The sequence below is a fragment of the Neltuma alba genome, unplaced genomic scaffold (assembly GCF_004799145.2).
Source record: "Neltuma alba isolate B1F8T4 unplaced genomic scaffold, ASM479914v2 tig00000931_pilon, whole genome shotgun sequence".
NCBI lineage: Eukaryota > Viridiplantae > Streptophyta > Magnoliopsida > Fabales > Fabaceae > Neltuma > Neltuma alba.
This window is the reverse complement of record NW_021632261.1, coordinates 48,929-73,715: the sequence shown is the minus strand read 5'-3', so window position 1 is coordinate 73,715 and position 24,787 is coordinate 48,929. Positions and strand designations below refer to the sequence as shown.

Below are 24,787 nucleotides of genomic sequence, written 5' to 3'. Positions count from 1 at the left end.
GAGTCCTATTAACAGGAATTAGGTCTAACAGAAAAGACTAGTATTTCATAACGTGACAAACAAAAATTTGAATCCCTGCTGAAAAAAGTATTCACATTTAGAATCAAGCAATGTCTCAAATAGAATTACTTCTAATAAAAGAACGTCTATATTTTAGGGGGGGAAAAATTGGTGAGCCCCTTTCTTACCAAAAAAATTGGTGAGCCCCCACAAGCCCCTTAGATTAGATTTGATTAGATTTGCTTGCATGTTGCAAAACGTAGCGACAACCCGACTTTAGGAGGAATGGGACGGGAAAGCATAAATAACCTTTTAAAAGTACAAAAGAACAGCTGTGATTCATAAACGTACTTGCCATTCTAGAACAAAATTTGTATCACGTTATTAGGGTCAATATAACTTTTTATACTTAAAATTTAAATCCATTTTAGTTTTGGTCTTTTAAATTTCAAACCCAATTTTAGTTCTTGAAATTTCGTTTATTTTAAAACATTAGTAACTAAAAGTGTAACAATATTAAAATTTACTGAACTGTCATCATAATGCTAAAAATAGTGATGTGGACTAACTGAATGACACCTAACTAGATTTTGTGTGGATAGCAAAATGCAATACAATAAAGAACTCTTGAGACGAACAGTGAGGAAGAAAAACTTGGGGCCAAACAGATGGGTTTTGAGAATCTAATGAATCCACGTTTTCAATTTAACACTGATATGATTAGATTTTGACACCATTACATCTACGGAAACTAATATTTTAAGACGGATTAAATTTTATGAACTAAAGCTATCAGTTTAAAATTTGATGGATTAAAATTAAAATAGACATAAATTAAGGATAAAAGATTATATTAACCCATGGATTTTTTTTTCCTTGGTTACTTTAATATATAGGTCCTATGCTACCAACACGGATCACAATAGGTTCAATATATGGTTTGAAATTTGACGTTCTCATATTGTAGATCTCATTATAGTGATTAGTGATTATAGAGTAAAAAAATTAGTAAAATATTATTTTCGGTCTTTAATATAAAAAATATAAATAATTAATTTATAAATATTAAAAAATTAGTTGAGTTAGTTATTTGTAATAAATTAGTATTTTCTGTTCTAAAATACCATTATTAGTAATATAAATTATAAATGAAACTATCACGTCTGGTCCTTAATATAAGAGCTAGTCGACTAACTTGAGTAGATTAAAAAAAAATAGTTAAGTTAGTTATTTGTAATAAATAGGTGCTGTTTTTTTCAAAAATATTCTTATTAATCAAGTGTATTAATTATAACTACTATTATTACAAGAACTATCTTGAGATAAAATGAATAAATATAAGAGACAAAATGATTGGGGTTTTATATCTAAGACTAAAATAAAAATTAAATAAATTCTCATATTAAGGACTGAAGGTAGTATTTAATATGTGCAATCATTATAGAACTACTTTGGGAAAACATAAATTAATATGAAAGACAAAATGTATCAAAATCTTATATTTAAAATTAAATTAAATTTTTAATTGACTCTAATGTCGAGTGCAAGGAGGTAAAAGAAGCGCTGATAACTGTATTTGTTAAAGTATCGATTGGTCACATTTGGATCGCCTCTTGAAAGAGACACCGTCAATCCGTGCATGTAATATCAAGAGTCTCGTGATCGATGTCAATGAAACGGATTTCATTTTCATCTGAGGACACGAAGGTGATAATGCTATAGATCCGGAAGTAGATTGGCAGCAAACAGATTTTTAAAAGTGAAATTTACACTTCAACACCTTTACTCTGTTAATTAGGCCTCCAAGTTTCAAACCCTTAACAAGAGTCTGATTGCTGAGTTGGTTAGCTAATGAAACTTTTAGAACAAATGGCTGACCAAGCATCGAACCATCGACGTGGCAAACGCATATAGAGGGCAGAACAAGAGACACGCAACAGAAACATGTTCTTACATGCTTTCATGCGCTTTAATTTACATTATTTTCGCATTTAATAAGTTTACAAGATTAAAATAAACATCAAGCACTCTGCAGTGAAGCTAATGTAAAGGAACATTCAGAGGTTGATGTCGAAGGAGAAGACATAAAAGGCTTCGGCGGCATTTCCAAAGATTCCGTACTAGCTTCCAACATTTCAATGACTCTGCTCATGGTTGGTCTTTGAGCAGGAATTGTCTGAATGCACCACAGTCCCACCATTGTCATCTTCTTCGCTATCTCATTCTCTTCATCGCTGGTCATCCCTTTAACACCGCCCACGTCACTTCCCGCTTCAAGCTTCTTGTACATCGTCAATGGAGGGAAATACAACTCGCTCCCCGACCCGCTGCTTCCTTCGGATTCAACAACGTTAGTGTTCTTCCGTCCTCCAACCATCTCCAGCAGCATCATTCCGTAGCTGTATACGTCGGACTTATGTGAAACTCCTCCTATGCTTTTGTTCCACACTTCTGGAGCCACATACCCGATCGTCCCTCTCGCGTTTGATATGGAGATAATGCTCTCTTCTTTGGTGTTCAGCTTGGCCAGCCCGAAATCTGAGATCTTTGGGTGATATTTTTCATCCAGAAGGATGTTATGGGGTTTTATATCAAAGTGTAAGATTCGAGTGTTGCATCCCTTGTGAAGGTAGTCCAGTCCTCGAGCTATTCCTTTGGCAATCTCATTTAAAGTCTCCCAACTCAGTGATGGAACAGTTTGATCATCTGGTTTCTTCTTGGAAATGAACTTTTCCAGAGAACCATTGGACATGAACTCGTAGATCAGAGCTCTTCTACGTCCTTCTAAGCAAAAACCCAGGAGGGTGACAACATTAACATGGGAGGTTTTGCCGATGCTAGAGACTTCGTTGATGAAGTCTTCGCTGTCCTGACTGGCTTCGTGCAGGAGTTTTACTGCTACGGCACAGCCATCAAGGAGCTTGCCTTTGTAAACAGCACCGTAGCCTCCCTCTCCAAGTTTGACTTTGAATGAGTCTGTCATTTTCTTCAAAGCCGAGAAGCTGTATCTTTCCAGAGCCAGAGGCCCCTGACTTCGAAGGAAGGCTTCAATTTCTCGATCCTTCTTCTTGTTGCCAACTCGGCTTGTTATGAACCGCCATATTTTAGCTTTATTTTTGCATATGGTGACAGCAATGAGAGGCAATCCAACTCCAGTAGCTACAAAACCTACGAAAAATAAACAAAAAATTTCATGATGCTACTGTAGAATCGAGCTTTGACCGTTCTGGTACCATCACGAAAACAGAAAAAAGAAAAAAATAAATCTTTCTGCCATTGAGGTAGAAGTTCCAGTTTAAGATGCTCAAAACAATCTTGGAAGTGAGATGCCATACCTAAAACTAGCTTCAATACTTTGTTTCTTTTACCTGCCACCAAAACACAGAACACTTAGACGCTATGAAAATTGAAGACGAATATATAACACACTCTACACAGAGAGAGAGATTTGTGGGGAGAAAAATAAAAGAGAACGTACTGCTGCTAGTAGAACAGGCTGTATTGTGGGCTGTTCCATCACGACAGTAACATGAGAACATCGAGCTATTACTCTGATTCGCTCCACATGTTCCTCCAGAAGTCTTGCATGCCTCACACTCCGATGCATCATACTTCACATCAAACCCTTCATCCGGAGCATTCTTCAGAGAACCCAGGGGAATATCCACTGAAACTGGCACTTGAATACGATACCCGCATCTGTCAAATCCTGAAAGTCGCTGCAACTGGGTTTCATTCACATAGAATGCTTGTTTACCAGGATTATTCTGGCACGTTAAGTTGTTTGCACCAGAAATCTGGGAGGGACAATCGTATAACACAGTGATGTTCTGAACTGTAGAGAGGAAACTGAAGGGACTGCTACTCAGAGAAATATTGGAAATATTGGGAGGACAAAGATTATATGCTGACTCTGGTGGCACAAGTCGCATGGTGAAACCACTCTGGTTAATCTTCAGTACATGGAAGGTTTGTGAGCCAGCTTGAATTGTAGTGTTTAGATCGTTCGGGCACACGAGCCGGAAGCCATTTCTGCCACAAAAACTGGGTCTATTTTGTCCCCAGAAAGGGTAGGAAATGTTTGTGAGAGATCCACAACTGTATGGTTGGCTGCACACAGGGTATGTTTCATTTTGCTGAGAGTAGGATTGGGGCAAAGCTATTGAGAAGAAGAAGCTGACGGTGAGTATGGATGTAAGCAAAGGAATAGGATGATTATCCATTGGTGCAAACCTGGGGGATGATACTAATGGCGAGGATGAATATGCTGAGTTTGAAAGTTTAAATGGCAGAAAGTGTGGAAGACAAAATGGAAGCCACTTGGAACTTGGCAATGTATTCATGTGAAAACAAAAGTACGGTCTAAAGCAGAAGTTGACTTTTAAGAACCGCAACAAAATAGATGCCTCTACGTTTGTTGTCTCTTACTGGGTAAAAAAAGGGTTCCTTTGAAAAGTAAGCCAGAAACAACCCAGAGATGTGAGATATTTATTATTAATATATAACTATTTAGATATTATTAGGATAATTAATAAATATTTCAGAGTGTGGCCCGTAGTCATTTTGGGCCCAGTCCAAGATGGGTAATGGACTCAATTAATTAAAGTTAGTTTCTGATGGTGAAAATAACATACGGTACATTGAGTCAGGAGCGAAACCCTAATCTCTGCTCACTCTCTGAGGGTTCCCCACTGGTGACGGCTGCATCCCAGTTGCCATCGCTGTGCCCAATCGCCAGCTGGAAGATTCCCTGCATTCTTTCTTCTCTAATTGTGTTCTTTAATTCACAGCTTATCATTATTCAGATCGAGTTCTACATCAAATCAACTGAGCTAATGGAGAGAGGTATTTATAAGTCTTCCGCTGTAACTCCTTTGAGTATCACATACATATATGTATATAATCTGGATTGTTTGAATAATATATGTATATATGTAGTTTTGTTAACAACCCAGAAACAACCCAGAGACTCAAGAACAAAAGGCGCAAGTTAAATCTCTACGGAAACACGTCAGGCTCAACAAGAAACACCCAAGCTAGAAGAGAACAAAAGAGAGCATGAAAGAAGGAACAAATGTAGGAGGATGAGAAGAAGAACCATGTGATCCAAACCCAAGTTTCATGTCTTCGTGGCAGAGAAATTAAAGAAAAGAATAGCTGGTTTTACATGCCCAAAATGCGCCATATAAGTCGCCATAACTCTCTTGTTACATTTTCAGATTTACTTATATCCTTCTGCAAATCTAAATCTTGGAATTGATGAAGTTTTGGGTGCAAAGCATTCTTCTTCTGCTGTACAGCTTGAATAAATTGCCCTGCGTTTTGTTCTCATGTGCTTCAAGTTGTTGCTTACGCGGCAGGTTATAACAGATTTGATTTTTCTTTTCTCCCCTTTCGCCACCTGACAGAAACTAATCAACCACCACTTCCAAGAAAATCGAACCTAGTTGGCTCCATTGACCAACCCACTCATGTCTTTGTCCAAAGTCAACCTCGAGGGCTGCATGTGCCATGCTGTTCATTTTTTTATGAGAAATTATCATTGTGAGAACCAAGAAAAAAATCAAGATAAATATAGGTGTATCTGGGGTTATGATGCAATTATCACCCCGAAATATCTTTTTCAAATGCATCTAGTATTCTAAATTATCTTTTAAGTGTATTGGCATCCTGAAATGTCTTTTATATCTTGGTATTTGATGTACTAAAAAATATTTTAAGATGCTGAGCTGGGAAAAAAATTGGAAAAATCTCAGAAAAAGCCCTTAGAATATACAAAATCCCAGATTGGGTCTTTAAATTTTGAAAATAATAGAATGGGTCATTGACCCAATCTATCATTTGTGAAATTAAGGCGTATTGACAATTTTACCCCTGACTAAGCAAAAGTGAGTAGTTATTCTCTAAACAAATCTTGGTAACGCTTACACTGTTTTAGTGATTACAAGATTAGTTGTAGTTAATAATAAGGTATCTGACAATAATAAGATACCTGACTATGAAAAATGAGTAGTTATTCTCTACACAAATCTAGGTAATGCTTACATTGTTCTAGTGATTACAAAATTAGTTGTAGTTAATAACAAGACACCTGACTATGAAAAAGTGAGTAGTTATTCGCTACACAAATCTAGGTAACACCTAAACCTTTATAGTGATTCCTTAAATCATTGTAGTGAATGAATGCAAATGAGGGCAAAGTTGTCAATTCCTCTTAATTTGACAAATGACACATTGGGTCACTGACCCATTCTGTCATTTCCGAAATTCCAAAACCCAATCTAGAATTTCTCATATTCCAAAGACCTTTTTTGGGATTTTCCCAAAAAAATTCTAACATGCTAGATATGCACAAAAAAAAAATTCAAGATTATGAGCGTGCTTAAAAAAATATTTTAAAATACTGAATACATTACAAAATATTGTAGAGTGTAGGTATACCAGAAAAAATATTTCGGAATACTAAATTCACCTTGACCCATATATATAACATAATATAGCGTATAAACATCAATAACAAACCTTGATATTCATTACTCTTGACTAATATGATTCATTTTTCAAATTTCAGAAACTGCATACCATGCAATAATTAACTTGGTTGGATTTGATTTATACCACCTTCAGTATTTAATGATATGCATTGTAACTATTTCTTGGTATGAACCCTTACAATTAATAAAAATATTTGAGGAAAAAATTATAAATTGAGAAAAACTAGATGAGATCTTGTTTAAAACCAAACCCAATTTTTTAATTAACTCCTATACTAGAATTTGGTTCAATCATGTGTAAGACAAAACTCTTCATACTGCATGGATATATGTAAGGAAAATGCTGTTGGTGGCACTAACATGGAACAAAATATTCTTAATTGCTATGCATAGTTGGATTAATTGCACAGCAACAGGGGACAAAGGGCAGCCATAACAGAAAGGAATTATATTGCAGATGTAAATGCTGGGGACTAATTTGAACAATGTGAAATGGTCTTTAGATGTAAGTCAATATGCAAGTCGTGTGGGATCTTTCAATTATATATATGGAGACAATGAGATATGATAGATTTTAATTTAAGCCAAGATAGTCAATAAAAGTAATCCCAATAAATTATAAGAAGTTGAGTCATAATTTTAAACACGAAATAAAGATCGCCATAGGAGCTAAATCCTGGGAGCAGCTTATAAAGGCAGTAAATAATGCAGCTACGAATCTGCTTAAATTGAAACTTGACATCTAATGAAATACATTTTTATTATATCTGTTTCGCCAATTTTTTCTTTAAATATAATAAGTACTCCATCTGTTCCTTATTATAAGAGACATTTGATGCTTATGACATGTTCTTATATATAAGAGACACTTAAAAGTTGTCTCTATTTTTTTGTGTTAATTTTCTATTTTACCCATATTTATTTTGTTTCCAATACACGCTCTCTCTCCCTCCCACTTCTCTTTCTTTTAAGAATTTAATTGTTCTCTCTCATGCTCTCTTTCCTTATTAATAAGTGTATTTTTGAAAAAAAAAAATACTTTTTACATATTGATTGTTCTTAACTAATTTTAATTGTTTTTTATCAACATAATTTAGTTATTCGTCTCTTATAATAAGAAACGGAGCGAGTATATAGTTTCCTTTAAAAATTAAAAATGTTTACACTATTTTTTTTAAAAAAATTAATATTAAATGTAAACATGTGTGTATGACATCTATTTTTTCAGTGGAACAGATAAGGGAGCGTGACACCTAGGTCAACCAAAAATAATTGCCGTACTCTACCGACTTGTTGCCTAACATTTTGGGGGGAAATTATGCTTAAGGGTCGATGCAGAAACTTAATTATTTTTTAGGATTTTTTTTTTGAAATTATTCTACAAAATCTAGGTTCCTTTCAACGGCAAAAGAGTGTCTTGACCAAAATGCGCACAAAACAATATTTTATACACACATACACACATATAATTCCTTCCTCCTCCCTTTATTTTCGTAGTGGGCAATGGCACAGCCGGCGAAATTTTCTGGCTGCGGAGCTGTCGTCGCTGACGACTTCCCCCCCCCCCTCAGAAGTGATGAGATTGTGTACAAGTTTTTTAAAAATATATTTAAAAGTCAAGCAAAGAAAAAAAGAAAAAAGGAATTGCCAGAGATTCAACTTTAGCCATCAATTTTAGGTGTTCAAACAATTTTACCACATTTTTAAAAACAATTGATTTAGAAGTTAAACAAAAGAAATTTAGCAATAAATTTCTTTATCGCACATAGGAAAATTTTGCGTTAATTTAGGGCTTTTGGCATGCTTGATCTCTTTAAAAACAAAGAACTAGTAATCATGAAATTCAATACGGCTAAGATAAAGGTAATTTAATAGTTATATATATATATATGTGTGTGTGAAATTTAAATAATACTCCTCCGGTCCTAATTATAAGACCCAATTGACTTATTTGAGGAGATTAAGGAAGTAAGTTAAGTTGGTTATTTATAATAAATAAGTGTTGTTATTCCTAAAATATCCTTGCTAATTAAGTATATTGGCTAAAACTATCATTATTAGAAGGATTATCTTGGAAAAAAATACATAAATATAAGAGAGAAAATGGATTGGGTCTTATAATTAGGACCAAATAAAAAGTCAAATTGGGTCTTATAATAAGGACCGGAGGAGTATTAAATTTCCGCTATCTCAGTGCTATTTTTTCTATAGGTATGATTACTAAATTATGTAAATTATTTGTTCCTTGACCATTTCATTCATGACACATTTATTTTTTTCTAGAAAAAGACTTTGGTCCAACAAAATAAATGTATAATTCTTGGAAGTAATTACGAGGCATTATCAGATATTTCAGTAAGGATTCAAATATTAATTTGTCATATTATGATAAATTAATTGCTTCTACTAGACTGAATTTCTTTTGGTAATCATTTTGTTCCTTGTCTATAATATTTTCAACCTTTCGTATTTTGAATAAATTGGACAAATTATCCATGAAAGAAGCTAGCATGTAATATCTTAGTAATGGCTTATGCTATGCTTTTCACTTGATGATTGCACATAATTCTTGAAATTCAAACTACAAAATTCATAAAATGTCAAAAAAAAAAACAAATTTCGTATCCATGATGCATTATTTATAAGTATAGAAGGATGTAACTTTTGCGCAAAGAGGAATTCTATCTACCACATTGATAATCAACCGAAAAGGAAAGAACACCATTTGTAGCACCACTTTCCTCTCGGCTGGTTGTTGGAATAATAGATGGAAACATGAAAGGCTTTGGTGGTACCGGAAGCTGATCCAAGCTCCCTTCCAACATCTCAATCACCCTATTCATAGGAGGCCTATCTGATGGCATTGTCTGTACGCACCATAATCCCACCATGATCATCTTCTTCGCAATTTCACTTTCCTCTCTGGTCATACCATCATGTTCTGTTACATTCTTGTCTATCTCAATTTGATTGTATAACAAATGAGGAAAATATATATCACTTGAATCATTCATGTCTCTGTTGATATTTTGTCTTCCTCCAACCATTTCCAAAATCAACATTCCATAACTATACACGTCCGACTTATGAGAGACTCCTCCAAAGTTTCTATTCCATACTTCTGGTGCAATGTACCCAACAGTTCCTCTTGCATCAAGCATTGAGACAATACTACGTGTTTTAGAGCAGAGTTTAGCCAGCCCAAAATCTGAGATCTTTGGACACAAGTTTTTATCCAAAAGGATATTGTTAGGCTTTATGTCAAAATGCAAGATTCGAGTGCTGCAACCTCTATGCAAATACTCGAGTCCTTTGGCTATCCCTTCTGCAATTTGGAGTAATTTTTCCCAGCTCAAGGGTGGATCATTTGGCGCTAAATCCCTCTTGCATATGAACTTCTCAAGTGAACCATTGGGCATAAGTTCGTATACAAGTGCCTTTTTGCTGCCTTCAACACAAAAACCAAGGAGGGTGACGATATTTACATGTGAAGTCCTACTAATGCTCACAACCTCATTGATAAATTCTTCACCGTTCCCTTTGGATGCATTCAACACCTTCACAGCCACAGGACAGCTGTCTAGTGCGCTTCCTTTGAATACAGTGCCATAACCTCCTTCTCCCAATTTGACTTCAAAAGAGTTGGTCATTTTCTTGATTTCTGAAAATGTGTATCTTGTTATAGCTAGAGGCCCATTATTTCTGATGAAGGCCTCAATGGCTTCATCGTTCTTTTTCACCTTCCAAGAATTTACTGAGATAATTAATGATATTTTTCGTCGCAAGAAGAAGATAATGATGCATATCAGCAGAGCCCCCGCTCCTGCAGCTATTAAACCTATCAGCAGAAAATAGAAGATAATTCAGGTGATGGAGACCTCATTTTGAAACCCCTTATGCAAGAGACTAGAGAATCAGGGCCTTACCCGCTGTAAATGGGTATATAAAGCTTGTGCTTCCGATCACATTGTACAATGATAGTTTATATTGTTTAACTTCCATTAATCTTTATAGACAAAAAGATGTTCAGGAGCAATATTTAACTTTCTACTTAACAAGCCTCATTCTCAAATGGCCGCTATATTCTGCTTTCAGTGGCTGGCCATATACAAGCATTTCCCGATCTTTAGTATGTTTTTGTAAATACGTACATTCATATATATCATTACAAGACCATTCTTTTACCATCATGCGAAAAAAGAGCATGGCAGGAAAGGACGTGTTTGTGTGTGTGTGTCAAGAGACATCTTACCAATAATTAGCTTTGACAAATGGCCTTTGCGTCTTCCTGTCACCAAACAAAGCATCTATTTTATTAACGAAACACGAATCAACGAAATCTTATCATTCAGAAGGGTTAGAGATCTAAAGTCAACTTGTACTTATTGACTAATATAGGCATATTGTAAAGAGTAACAAAGCATGTTTTTATTAATATCTATCTATACATCTAATACAATATATATAGTCAAATTATTCATAATTGCAATTTGCTATATAGGTTTCTTGCGATGTATGTATACCACCAACTAGGTGCTAGCATATTTCAAATTGGAATCAAGAAAGAAAGAGCAACAGGTTCTGTTGCAATAAATTGCAACGGCACCTATTCTATCAATAAATGATCCAGCGTGCTAGTATACCTGAGCAGCTATTGCTTTGTACGCTGCCATCCTTGCAGAAACACAGGGACTGCTTTCTGGTATTACTGTAGCCGCAAATCCCATCAGAAGCTTCACACTCTTTACAACTCTTGGCAGTTTGCCAATTAAGAAAAAACCCTTCATTCATGGCCTCTTTATACTCATTCATCAACCCTTCACTTGTAATATGATCCTTCATCACTGTCACCACAACACTCTGTTCACAAGTCTTGGACCAATCAAAATCCCCAGTACTCTCGTTCCCCATCACAAACACAAAGGACTGCTTCGCACCAGACGTCAAACATCTTATGGGCGAAGCATTATATGGGTAAGAACTGCAATTGTAGTGAAAGCCAAGGTTCAAATTCAAAGGGGAATGCGAAAGGGGCAAATTTCCCAGGGGAACGTTGTGAAGTGCCCTTGGACATGTTCGGTTGTAAGTGTCAAGGTCAATAAGGTGAATGGTATGATTATCATAGTCTATGCCCGCGACACGATAATATAACCCAGGCGGCAGAGAGAAGATGGGGTAGCCACCTTCATCGGAGCAGATGAGCCCAAATTCCTGATAACCACAGTACTGGTCAGGAGGGGAACCATGTGATAGCCAGAAAGGGTATCTGATTTGCAAACCGTCGGCACAGCTGTAGGGGTGACAGACTGTGGAAGACGAAGTGGAATCATTAGCAGAGGCATTATGGATGAAGAAGGAAAACAGAGGAAGAAAAAAGCATGGGATGAGCTTCAGCATCAGGAAGTGTTCCTCTTGTTGTTGGAATGACATCAGGATGATTCTGAGTTTGGCAAAAAGATGGCGAATTCGAGTCTTGTGAAATGGTTATGATATTTTGGCGATCTTGAAGAAAATTGAGTTTCTTGGTGGAGGGACAATGGACTTTATAATCTCGAAAAGGAGGAAAAAGCCTTGAAATTTCTTCGTTTATTTCCAGTCTTGATGTTCACACAATACAGAAATTGCTGAACAGTTGACGATATACTGATCTTAGGTTGAGCACAAATACACTGCCGTGTAATAGATGATAGGAAGATACTCTGAATTCAGATTTTTCAATCGAGTGGAAGTCGAAGTGCTTGTGCAAGTAACCACTGCAACAAGGTGACGTATATGCTTTTTGGTTCACTCGCTTTGTCAGCAGCATTGTGCATCTGATTTTTTTTTTTTAAATGCTTTATGTATTTGCTTATTTGGATTTAGGCGAACCCAAACAACATTGACGTGAAAACTGGGGCTCATCAAGAATGCGTAGTTTGTTAGTGGCCATAGATATTCTCAAATATTATGGGCATATTTGATATTTGCAAGTGTAAAACTCGAATATTTTCCACAATAGATTATATATTACTTCTCGTCGTCGGTATAAGAGAACTTAACTAATTTGAATATATTAGAAGATTGGTTAAATTAATTATTTATAATAAATATATATCGTCTTCCCTAAAATACTATTGTTAATTATATGTGTTAGTAAGAACTAGTTTAACATGTGCAACTATTATAAAAATTATTTTAGAAAAAAAAGATAAATATGAGAGATAAAGTGAATTGGAATATTATATTTAGGATCAAATTAAATATCAAACTACTCCTCTGATATTATTTATGAGTCACTTCCAACATGTTTCACACAGAGCAAAAACAACCTTGAATTTCATTAACTCTTATTTAAAATTGAACAACTTTTTAATTTTATTTCAATTTAATATATATTATATATAAAGAAAGTTAACACAATAATAAATGAAGAATAAAATTATACATCTATAAAAAAAAATTTCTCTTAATACCCTATAAATAAGAACAAGAAAATATCTTCTCTCTATCTTATAAATTTAACTAGAAGAGTAACTCTTATATTGATGATAAGAGATAGTATAACCCGGAAGACGTTGGAAAGTGAATAGGAAGTTGGAATTTGAAATGTGAACATTTTGTGCCAAAGTAGAATTATCAAGGGTCAAGCCCTTGTACGATGGGGAAGATGACGATGTGCCAAAATTGACTTGTTTAGGAGTATAACTTCGTAATTGACTTGTTCTACGAGTAGATTTAGGATTTTAATTAGGAAAAATTATGTTCCCATGAAACAATTTAATTACTAAAATGTACAAATGAGAAACATAACAAGTTATTATTTTCTATGCTAGTCATACTCCTCAAATATCAATGGATTTTAGAATAATTAAATATTTTTTTAGGACCTAATTATAATTTTCCTTTTAAGATCTGTCTGGTTTCGTGTTGAATAGGTGTACAAGGCATGTGTTTCACGAGGAGTCAAATTTAACGCGGATATTACAGGCTCATCTTGTGGTTCTGCAACAAGGATGCCGCTTTTATAAGGTTGGATCCCAAGTTTCCAGCATGATTGGACGTGTAGAATTTATGTTTCATTTATATTGTTTCAAGAAATCTTTTTTAAATGATGAAAATATTAAGATTTAGAATATCCGAATCTGATCTAGGCCTGATGATTATCCAAAGTCATAGCATTATAATAATGGCAGCAGCTTTTCAAGCAAAATCATCAACGTGTTACAATTTTTTTTTTTTGACAAAAACAGAGTTTATTTTATCAATTTAAAAAAATCAAGTACAAACACTAATGCCCGCAGCTAAAAAAGCACTCAAAAGCCTGCAAAGGTGGGGTCCGACTGGTCACAAACTGAAACGCAAGGCGCCTTCCCTACCACGTCATGGGCTCGATACCTGCGCGAGGCACCCTGGGATTAGTCTGGCCGATAAGCTGGGATACCCTGAGTTAGCGATACCATCCTACTAAAAAAAAAGCACTCAAAAAAATCTCAAGTACAACCTAAAATACAACTCACAAAAGTACGCTCATCTATTAATTTATTTTTGTTGTTCAAATTTGTTGATTAAGCTACTTCCAATGTCAATGATCATCGAAAGGGGCTTTTTCTTTTTTTCCCAATTCTTTGCGGCAATCTCACCGGTAAAAGATTACGCTACCTTTTTTCATCCAAAAATGTTTTCATAAAATCAATTTTGTTTTACTAAAAGAAACACCACCACCGAAAAGTCAAATTTACGATTTAAAAAAATAATATAAAATTCAACGAAACCCATTCACACCTCAATTATTATTTGTCTCAGAAAAGTTTTATTTTTATTAAATACAAGTTGTGGGTGGTCATGTTTTTTTTCACTCTACCTTTCAGTGAATTTCACATCAATTATGTCCTGAACAATCCGCAATTACTGAGCTGGATTTTACTAATAGCAGTTTAAAGTTGAAATCCAAACTGACGAACATCATTATGAAAAGAAACCACACCAGCCAAAAAAAAAGAAAAGCACCTGTTGATACTTAGTCAAATAATTTGATTTTAAATTATTTCATTATTTATTCAGATGACATGGAGTATTCTTAGTCGCTGTAAATTCGCATTAGCATGGTACAGAGACGCAAAACTGGGAGAAAGGACTGCCACATAATTCATCACTATATTTACAGAGATTAGCAAGCTAAGGTGTCTGTATTACAACCATCTACAGAGTAACTAATCAAACATAAACAGAATAACATGGAGCACAATTTTCCTCTTCATTTCTTGGTGTTACAGGAGAAAATATGGAAGGCTTTGGTAGAATTGAGAGCTGTTCCAAGCTTCCTTTTAACACCTCAATCACTCTACTCATGACAGGTCTATCTGATGGTATTGTCCGTACGCACCATAATCCCACCATCATGTCATCATGTTCTGTAATATTCTTGTCTACTGCAATTTGCTTGTATACAAAATGAGGAAAATATTTATCACTTGAATCACTCCCTTCTCCATTGATATCTTGCCTTCCTCCAGCCATTTTTAAAATCAACATTCCATAGCTAAACACCTCTGACTTGTGGGAGGCTTCTCCAAAGTTCCTATTCCATATTTCTAGAGCAATATACCCAGCAGTGCCTCTTGCACCAGGCACTGAGATGGTACTATGTGTTCTAGAACAAAGTTTAGCTTGTCCAGAATCTGAGATCTTTGGGTAAAAGCTTTTATCCAAAAAGATATTGTTAGGTTTAATGTCAAAATGCAGTATCTGAGGGTTGCAACCACTATGCAAATACTCAGAGTCCTTTAGCTATCTTTTTTGCAATTTGGAGTAATCTTTCCCAACTTAAGGATGGATCATTTGGGTCTAAATCCCTCCTACATATGAACTTTTCAAGTGAATCATAGGGCGTAAGTTCATATACGACTGTGTTTTTGCTGCCTTCAGGACAAGAACCAAAGACGCTGACGATGTTTACATGCGTCTCCCTGTCACAAACAAAAAAAAGCATATATTTCATTAACAAAACACGAATGAGTGAAATCGTGTGAATTACAAGGATTAGAGACCTAAAAAGTCAACATGTACTTACTGACAAATGCAGGGCTAAGGTAAAGAGTAATGAAGCATGTTTTATTAATATCTTGCAATACATCTAATTAATAAATTTATACGGTCAAACCATTAGCAAATATTATTTATAGTGCAATCTTTTATGTATAGGTTGTTGTGAATGTAAAGGGGTGTGTCAAAAGTGAAGTATCACATTGCCCAAGAGAGAGGGAACTCAAGTATATAAATACTATCACACATTATTGGGCTGGTGAATGTGTTAGAGGAGAAGGAGGGTTTCGCGTACACAACAACAGTCCACCAGGAGGGAAACGCAGTTGAAAATTGACGATTTCCCCCCTGCGCGCGAATTAGAACAGTACCGGGCACCTTTTATAAATCACTTTTGCAAAATTAAATTATAAAATGGTGTTAAGAGAGCTTATCATAAAATCCTTTCTTTTGACCGTTTATTTTTGTAACAGCCGAAAGTTACTGAATGTTGGGAGTTTTCAAACCGTGATTAATCCTCCATTAATCCTTAAACCGTTTCTCATGGATTAATGTATGGTAACGTCTGAAATTTATTTCTTAAACGTACCCAACGTTCATAACCAACAGTATAATTACAGATTAATGCAGTAACGTATGAAACCAACGAGTTAATTGTGTTTATGATTGTGCCCAACGGTTAGGTCCCGGAGGCCTATATAAAGCGGTCCAAGACAATGTGTTCTGCACCCTACTCTTGAGCTTTCGAGCATCTGTTCCTCCTCTGCATATCTCTTCTTCCCTCTCTGTGTTTCTATGGTGCTGGGTTATATTTTTCTACTATTCTGTCATCTTGTTTTCTGCAGGAAGGGTTCGTTTAATCCTGGGGAGTGCCGCACTCATGTTTACCTACGATGGCAGAATAACTCTTAAGGACAGTGTCTGTCAGCACGACTCGGACCTAGCTGATACACACCTCTAGTTTCCTCAACATAGGTTTCTTGCAATGTATGTATTCCACCAACTAGTTAGTACTAGTATGTTTCAGACTGCCATCAAGAACGAAAGAGCCACATGTTCTGTTGCAATAGATTGCGACCACACCTTTTCAATGAATATATGATCCAGCTTATTGCTAACATACCTGAGCAGCCATTGCTTTGTTCGCTGCCATCCTTGCAGAAACACATGAACTCATTTTTAGCATTATTGTAGCCACACAGCCCATCAGATTCTTCGCACTCATCACAAACTCTTTGCCGGTCAAGCACAAAACCTTCATTCATGGCCTCTTCTTTATGGTCATTCATCAACCCTTCACTTGTAACATGGTCCTTCAAATTTATCCCGGTAACGCTCTCTTAAAAATTCCTAGACCAATCAAAACCCCCACTCTCGCTCTCCACTACAGGTGAAAAGCCCGTTATGGGTGATGCATAAGAGCGGTGAGAACTGGAATTGCAATAAGACCTAAGTTTCAAATTCAAACGGAAGCGAGGAAGGAGTAAGTTGCCCAATGGAACTTTGTGAACTACCCCCGGACATGTTTGGTAGAAGGTATCAAAATCAACGAGGTGAAGGGAATGATTATCACCATCTATGTTCGTGAAACAATAATATAATCCAGCTGGTGAAGAGTAGACGGGATAGCCATCATCGCAGATGCGGCCGAATTCTTGGTAACCACAATACTGGTCAGGAATGGAACCATGTGATAGCCAGAAAGGGTATCCGATTTGGATCCGATGGGCAAAGCTGTAGGCGGGACAGACTGTGAAGGATGAAGTGGAATTGCTAGTAGAGGCAGTATGGATGAAGAAGGAAAACAGAGGAAGAAGAAAGCTTACGAGTGTCGCCATGAGGAAACGTTTCTCTTATTGTTGGCAAGAAGATGGCAAATATGAGTCTTGTGAAATGCTTATGATAATTTATGCTATTGAAGAGACAAGATAGACTTGCAGCCAAATTGAGTCCCCTTGCCCGAGGGACAAGGGACTTTGTGGAATGATCTTGTAATCGAGACAAAATCCTCGAAATTTCTTGGTTTATCTCAAGTCTTGATGTTCATACGCTCTGAAAATGGCTGAACAAATGATGATTTACTGATCTTAGGTTGAGGGGTGTGAAATGATTAAGATATCTTCCATCTGAGTCGACATCCTTTGCTTTTCTGCTTGTTCGTCCTTCTGTGATTCACCATTTCCTTTGCTGGGCAACTTCTTTATGTACTGAGCTTTATGATTCAGATTCCTGTGTGAGTTGAACCATATAACTGTTGAAAATCATGTCCATTTAATTTACGATCACTATTTTGGAGAGGCTCAATTTGTAACGTTACGTGAAGTTATGTGAGAGCTGAGAATTGCGTTTTTTTTTCCAGTATAATACCTTGGTAATCGATTTCTACTACGATCGGTTTTAGGATTTTAAGCATTTTTAGAATTTCTACTACGATTGGTAACCTGTCAATGCAGAGCTTTTCTATTACGTCTCTGATATGAAGCTGAGGATTTAGATTTAACTCTCGACACATTAAAGAAGCTCTATTTTAACAACTTTTAGACGAACCGGATCCCTTTTTTGGGGGGACCTCTTCATCTAACATACCTTTCTGTGAACTTCACATCAATTTTTGTACTAAACAATCCACGGTTATTTGGTTAGATTTTAGTAATAGCAGTATAAAGTCAGAACTCGAACTGAACGGAGATCGATATCAAAGGAAACCACGCCCAAAACGAATACAAGAAGAAATGAAACATCACGTTGCGGATGTCTGTGACTTGGGAAACATTGGATAAACACAGCAACACTGACCTATCAAGGGCAAGGGTGACTTTTTTGAAGGAGAGGCTCGGCCCATCATCCACAACACCTTCTTAAAAATGGGCCTGCCCCCACCTAACGAACAACTACTCTCTACAAGCTAACATAACAAAGCCCAATTTAAGCACCGTGATGCTTAGGAAACACATTTGGAGGGCCCAAACACTTGGCACTGCACTAAAACCTAATTTACCTGATGCTGTAAGTTATAGAGTCCTATATATGTACAGTATAATGATCAAGGCCATCTGGGAGTTGCAGAACCGTCCATGAGAGAAGCAGAGGCCGTTATATTCCCATCTGATTGTGTGTCGAAGAAGTTATAAGACATGGCATTTACATACGATGTTGCTGAGAATACTGGATTATTCAGCCCCCACTCACCGCTTTCTCCAATTTCCACGTTGTTTGTTGCTTAGCTATCTCCCAGGAAATCCATCTCATTACCAAACGATATTGCTTCATTGTTGCTGCCACTGTTGTTTGGCACTTGCTCCATGTTCTCCCCTGTACTCACAAATTAGTAAATTGCTGGTCAGACTCCCTTTTGCAGTTCATTAGAGATCAGCAATTAATCATTAAAACCAAGTTAACAACCAACCTTGGGTTAGTAGAGCCATGTTAGTCCCCATAAGTTGGTCAATTTTTTCCAGGCAATTCCACTTCACATATTTCTTATTGCCTTTGAAAAACTTGTCATTTCAAAGTTAAAATTGTTGTATTATACTATTTGGTTATAATTTATTTTTATTAAAAGGTTACGTAATCTTATAAAGTAGGTTGTCAACGGATACTGCTGAGATTATCAACAACTTTTCATTGGGTTGTTAATAGTCATTGCTAAGACTGTCAATCACAATAGCATAGAAAACGTGAATTAGAAATCTAAAAAGTAGTCATGTCATTTTACAATTAGCATATAATACTCTAAGGTCCCTTGAGACCTACTAATAATTTTGACATTTTGTAGGATCTTAGATGAATAAAGTCTGCTTCTTGGGACCTGTGCGTCATTTTTCCCAGAAAAAAAGTGGCTTGATCAAAATGCCCACAAAACAATCATGTGTGTGCGTGCGTGTGTAATTCCTTCCTCCTCCCTTTACTTTCGTAGTTGGCAATGGCACAGCCGGCGAACTTCCCTGGTGGTGGAGCTGTCGTCGCTGACGACGTTTTTCCAAAAGGGATGAAATTGTGTACTAGTTTTTTTTTAAATATATTTAAAAGTCAAACAAAGAAAAAAAGAATTGCAAAAGATTCAAATTTAGCCATCAATTTTAGGTGTTCAACCATTTTTATCACATTTTTAAAAACAATTGATTTAGAAGCCGAAGAAAAGAAATTTAGTAATCAGATAAAGAAAATTTTTTCTAATCACACATAGGAAAATTTCGGGTTAATTTTGGGCTTTTGGCATTCTTTACCTCTTTAAAAAGAAAAAACTAGTAATCATGCAATTTAATACAAAGATAAAGGTAATTTAATAGTCATATATATATATATATATGAAATTTAAATACTATTCCTCCTGTTCTTAATAGACAACCTAATTAACTAATTTAAGTAGATTAAATATATTAGTTAAATTAGTTAATATGATATGTTCATAAGTATCTTTTTTAATTCCCGCTCTCTTTCTCTTACTTGATTATTGTTAGGGAAATATTAATAGGGTTAATTTGAAAAAAAAAATCAATAAACATGTGAAATAAGTCTTATGTAAAGGATCAACATTAACTTCCTAATTAACTCATATATTAAGAACCGGAAGAGTATTAAACTTCCGCCTTCTTAGTACTATTTTTTCCCATAGGAATGATTATTAAATTATGTAAATTATTTGCTCCACGACCATTTTATTCCTGACACATTTTTTTTTCTAGAGGAAGACTTTGGTCCGACAAAATAACTGTATAAATTTTGTAAATAATTTTGAGGCATTATGGGGCACTCCAATAAGGATTCAAACTTTAATTTATCATATTAGGATGAATTAATTGTTTCTACTAGACCCAATTTTTTTTAATTATCATTTTGGTGCTTATCTATAATAGTTTCAACCCTTTCGTATTTTGAATAAATTTGACAAATTATCCATGGAAGAAGCTAGTATATAACATCCTAGTAATGACATGTGCTATATATACTTTTCACTTGATGGCGGCACATAGTTCTCGAAATTCAAACTGAAAAATTCGCATAAGGTAGAAAAAGAAGCTACTAATTTCGTATCGATGATGCATTTACAAGTATACAAGGATTTAACTTTGCGAAAGGGGAATTCTATCTACCGCATTGATAATCCACCGAAAAGGAAAGAACACCATTTGTAGCACAATTTCCCTCTCCAGTTGCTGGAATTATAGGGGCAAACATGAAAGGCTTTGGTGGCGTTGAGAGCTGATCCAAGCTCCCTTCCAACATCTCAATCACTCTATTCATGGGAGGCCTTTCTGATGGCATTGTCTGGACGCACCATAATCCCACCATGATCATCTTCTTTGCAATTTCACTTTCCTCTCTGGTCATACCATCATGTTCTGTTATATTCTTGTCCATCTCAATTTGCTTGTATACCAAATAAGGAAAATATTCACCACTTGAATCATTTATGTCTCTGTTGATATTTTGTCTTCTCTAACCATTTCCAAAACCAACATTCCATAACTATAAACGTCTGATTTATGAGAGACTCCTCCAAAGTTTCTATTCCATACTTCTGGTGCAATGTATCCAACAGTTCCTCTTGCATCAACCATTGAGACAATACTACGTGTTTTAGAACAGAGTTTAGCCAGCCCAAAATCTGAGATCTTTGGACACAAGTTTTTATCCAAAAGGATATTGTTAGGTTTTATATCAAAATGCAAGATTCGAGTGTTGCAACCTCTATGCAAATACTCGAGTCCTTTAGCTATCCCTTCTGCAATTTGGAGTAATTTTTCCCAGCTCAAGGGCGGATCATTTGGCTCTAAATCCCTCTTGCATATGAACTTCTCAAGTGAACCATTGGGCAGAAGTTCGTACACAAGTGCTTTTTTGCTGCCTTCAACACAAAAACCAAGGAGGGCGACAATATTTACATGTGAAGTCCTACTAATGCTCACAACCTCATTGATAAATTCTTCACCGTTCCCTTTGGATGCATTCAACACTTTCACAGCCACGGGACAGCTGTTTAGTGTGCTTCCTTTGAATACAGTGCCATAACCTCCTTCTCCCAATTTGACTTCAAAAGAGTTGGTCATTTTCTTGATTTCTGAAAATGTGTACCTTTCTATAGTTAGAGGCCCATTATTTCTGATGAAGGACTCAATGGCTTCATCGTTCTTTTTCATCTTCTGAAAATATACTGAGATCATTAATGATATTTTTCGTCTTGAGAAGAAGATAATGATGCATATCAGCAGAGCTCCCACTCCTGCAGCTATTAAACCTATCAGCAGAAAATAGAAGAGAATTCAGGTGATGGAGAACATATCCTGAAGCCCCTTATGAAAGAGACCGGAGAATTAGGATTTCACACGCTATAAATAGGAAAGGACATGTTCTAATGAAGTATTGCTGTACTCCGTACATTAGGCTTGCACTTCAGATCAAATTGTACAATGATAGTTTATGTTGTTTAAACTTCCATTAATCTTTATAGACAAAAAGATGTTGAGAAGCAATATTTAAATTTCTACTAAACAAGCCTCATCCTCAAATGCCCGCTATATTCTGCTTTCAGCGGCTAGCCATATACAAGCATTTCCTGATCCTTAGTATGTTTTTGTAAACACGTAACGTACATAGATATATATCATTACAAGACCATTCTTTTACTGTCATACGAAAAAAGAAATGGCAGGAAAGGACGTGTGTGTGTGTGTGTGTGTCAAGAGATATCTTACGAATAATTAGCTTTGACAAATGGCCTTTGCGTCTTCCTGTCACCAAACAAAGCATATATTTTATTAGCGAAACACGAATCAACGAAATCTCATCATTCAGAAGGATTAGATATCTAAATTCAACATGTACTTACTGACTAATGTAGGCATAATGTAAAGAGTAATAACGCATGTTATTATTAATATCTATCTATACATCTAATAAAATATATATATAGTCAAACTAATTATAATTGCAATTTGTTATATAGGTTTCTTGCGATGTATGTATATCACCAACTAATTGTTAGTATATTTCAAATTGGAATCAAGAAAGAAAGAGCAACAGGTTCTGTTGCAATAAATTGCAACGGCGCCTATTCTATCAATAAATGATCCAGCGGTCTAATATACCTGAGCAGCTATTGCTTTGCACGCTGCCATCCTTGCAGAAGCACAACGACTCTCTTCTGGCATCAATGTAGCCACAAATCCCGTCAGAACCTTCACACTCTTCACAACTCTGGGCAGTCTGCCAATTAAGAAGAAACCCTTCATTCATAGCCTCTTTGTACTCATTCATCAACCCTTTACTTGTAACCCGATCTTTCATCACTGTCACCACAACACTCTCTTCACAAGTCTTGGACCAATCAAAACCCTCATTACTCTCGTTCCCCATCACAAACACAAAGGACTGCTTCACACCAGACGTCAAACAACTTATGGGCGACGCATTAGATGGGTGAGAACTGCAATTGTAGTGAAAGCCAAGGTTCAAATTCAAAGGGGAATGAGAAAGGGGCAAATTTCCCAGGGGAACCTTGTGAAGTGCCCTTGGACATGTTCGGTTGAAAGTGTCAACGTCAATAAGGTGAATGGTATGATTATCATAGTCTACGTCCGCGACACGATAACGTAACCCACGTGGTGGAGACCAGATGGGGTAGCCACCTTGATGAGAGCAGATGAGCCCAAATTCCTGATAACCACAGTAGTGGTTAGGAGGGGAACCATGTGAATTTGATAGCCAGAAAGGGTATCTGATTTGCAAACCGTCGGCACAGCTGGAGGGGGGACAGAATGTGGAAGACGAAATGGAATTACTGGCAGAGGCATTATGGATGAAGAAGGAAAACAGAGGAAGAAAAAAGCATGGGATGAGCTTCAGCATCAGGAAATGTTCCTCTTTTTGGAATGATATCAGGATGATCCTGAGTTTGGCAAAAAGATGGCGAATTCGAGTCTTGTGAAATGGTTTTGATATTTTATGCGATATTGAAGAAAATGTGTTTCTTGGTGGAGGGACAATGGACTTTATGATCTCGAAAAGGAGGAAAAAGCCTTCAAATTTCTTCGTTTATTTCTAGTCTTGATGTTCACACGGTACAGAAATGGCTGAATAGGTGACGATATACTGATATTAGGTTGAGATCAAATATATTGGCGTGTAATAGATGATGGGAAGATACTCTGAATTCAGATTTTTCAATCGAGTGGAAGTTGAAGTACTTGTGAAAGTAACTACCGCACCAGGTTGACGTACAAGCTTTTCCGTTCACTCGCTTTGTCAGCAGCATTGTGCATCTGAATTTTTTTTCAAAATGCTCTATGTATTTGTTTATTGGAATTATGCGAACCCAAACGATATTGACATGAAAACTGGGGCTCATCAAGAATGCGTAGTTTGTTAGAGGTCATATATATTCTCAAATATTCTGGGCATATTTGCAAGTGTAAAACTTGAAAATTTTTCCACAATAGATCATATATTACTTCCCGTGGTTGATATAAGAGAATTTAACTAATTTGAATATATTAAAAAATTAGTTAAGTTAATTATTTGTAATAAATATATACTGTCTTCTCCAAAATACCATTACTAATCATATATACTAGTAAAAACTACTTTGACATATGCAACTACTACAATTATTATTTTGGGAAAAATTAAATAAATATCAAAAATAAAATGAATTGGGATCTTATAGTTAGGACCAAATTGAATGTCAAACTACTCTTTTGGTTTTATTTATAAGTCACTTTCAACATGTTTTACACAAATTAAGAAAAACCTTAAACTTTATTAACTTTTATTTAAAATTTAACAACTTTTCAATTTTATCCCTATTTAATATATATTATACCTCATATAAACAAAGTTAACACAATAATAAATAAAGAATTAAATTATGCATCCATTAAAAAAAATTCTCTGAGTGTCCTATAAATAGGAACAAAAAAAATGTCTTCTCTTTACCTTATAAATTTAACTAGAAGAATACTCCTTTGATTCTATTTATAAGGCACTTCTAATATGTTTCACACAGACCAAAGAAAATATTAAACTTTATTAACTCTTATTTAAAATTTAATAACTTTTCAACTTTATCCCTATTTAATTTACATTATACCTTATGTAAACAAAGTCAACACAATAATAAATAAGGGCTAAAATTATACATCCATACAAAAAATTTCTCTCAGTACCTTATAAATAGGACGAAAAAAATATCTTCTTTCTTTGTTCTATAAATAGGACTATAGGAGTAACTCTTATATTAATAATGAGAAATAATATAACCCAGAAGATGTTGG

General features: G+C 35.6%; 2 protein-coding genes and 1 pseudogene across 2 annotated transcripts; all 3 read right to left on the bottom strand.

The window, feature by feature from the left end:
- Positions 1-1,750: 1,750 nt before the first annotated feature.
- Positions 1,751-11,194, bottom strand: LOC114748732 (LEAF RUST 10 DISEASE-RESISTANCE LOCUS RECEPTOR-LIKE PROTEIN KINASE-like 2.1). Its single transcript, XM_028937187.1, has 7 exons — positions 11,138-11,194; positions 10,747-10,782; positions 9,200-10,332; positions 4,675-4,777; positions 3,479-4,408; positions 3,336-3,368; positions 1,751-3,168 (listed from the first exon to the last, which is right to left on the bottom strand). Exons 3-7 carry the CDS (start codon positions 10,142-10,144, stop codon positions 2,021-2,023), a joined length of 3,159 nt encoding a protein of 1,052 aa, XP_028793020.1. The 5' UTR covers positions 10,145-10,332; positions 10,747-10,782; positions 11,138-11,194; the 3' UTR covers positions 1,751-2,020.
- A 3,493-nt stretch (positions 11,195-14,687) lies between these two features.
- Positions 14,688-16,776, bottom strand: LOC114748724 (PR5-like receptor kinase). The gene is made up of 2 exons (XM_028937180.1): positions 16,639-16,776; positions 14,688-15,218 (listed from the first exon to the last, which is right to left on the bottom strand). Exons 1-2 carry the CDS (start codon positions 16,774-16,776, stop codon positions 14,688-14,690), a joined length of 669 nt encoding a protein of 222 aa, XP_028793013.1.
- Positions 16,777-20,600: 3,824 nt separating this feature from the next.
- LOC114748713 (LEAF RUST 10 DISEASE-RESISTANCE LOCUS RECEPTOR-LIKE PROTEIN KINASE-like 2.1) lies at positions 20,601-23,363 on the bottom strand (annotated as a pseudogene).
- Positions 23,364-24,787: the final 1,424 nt, after the last annotated feature.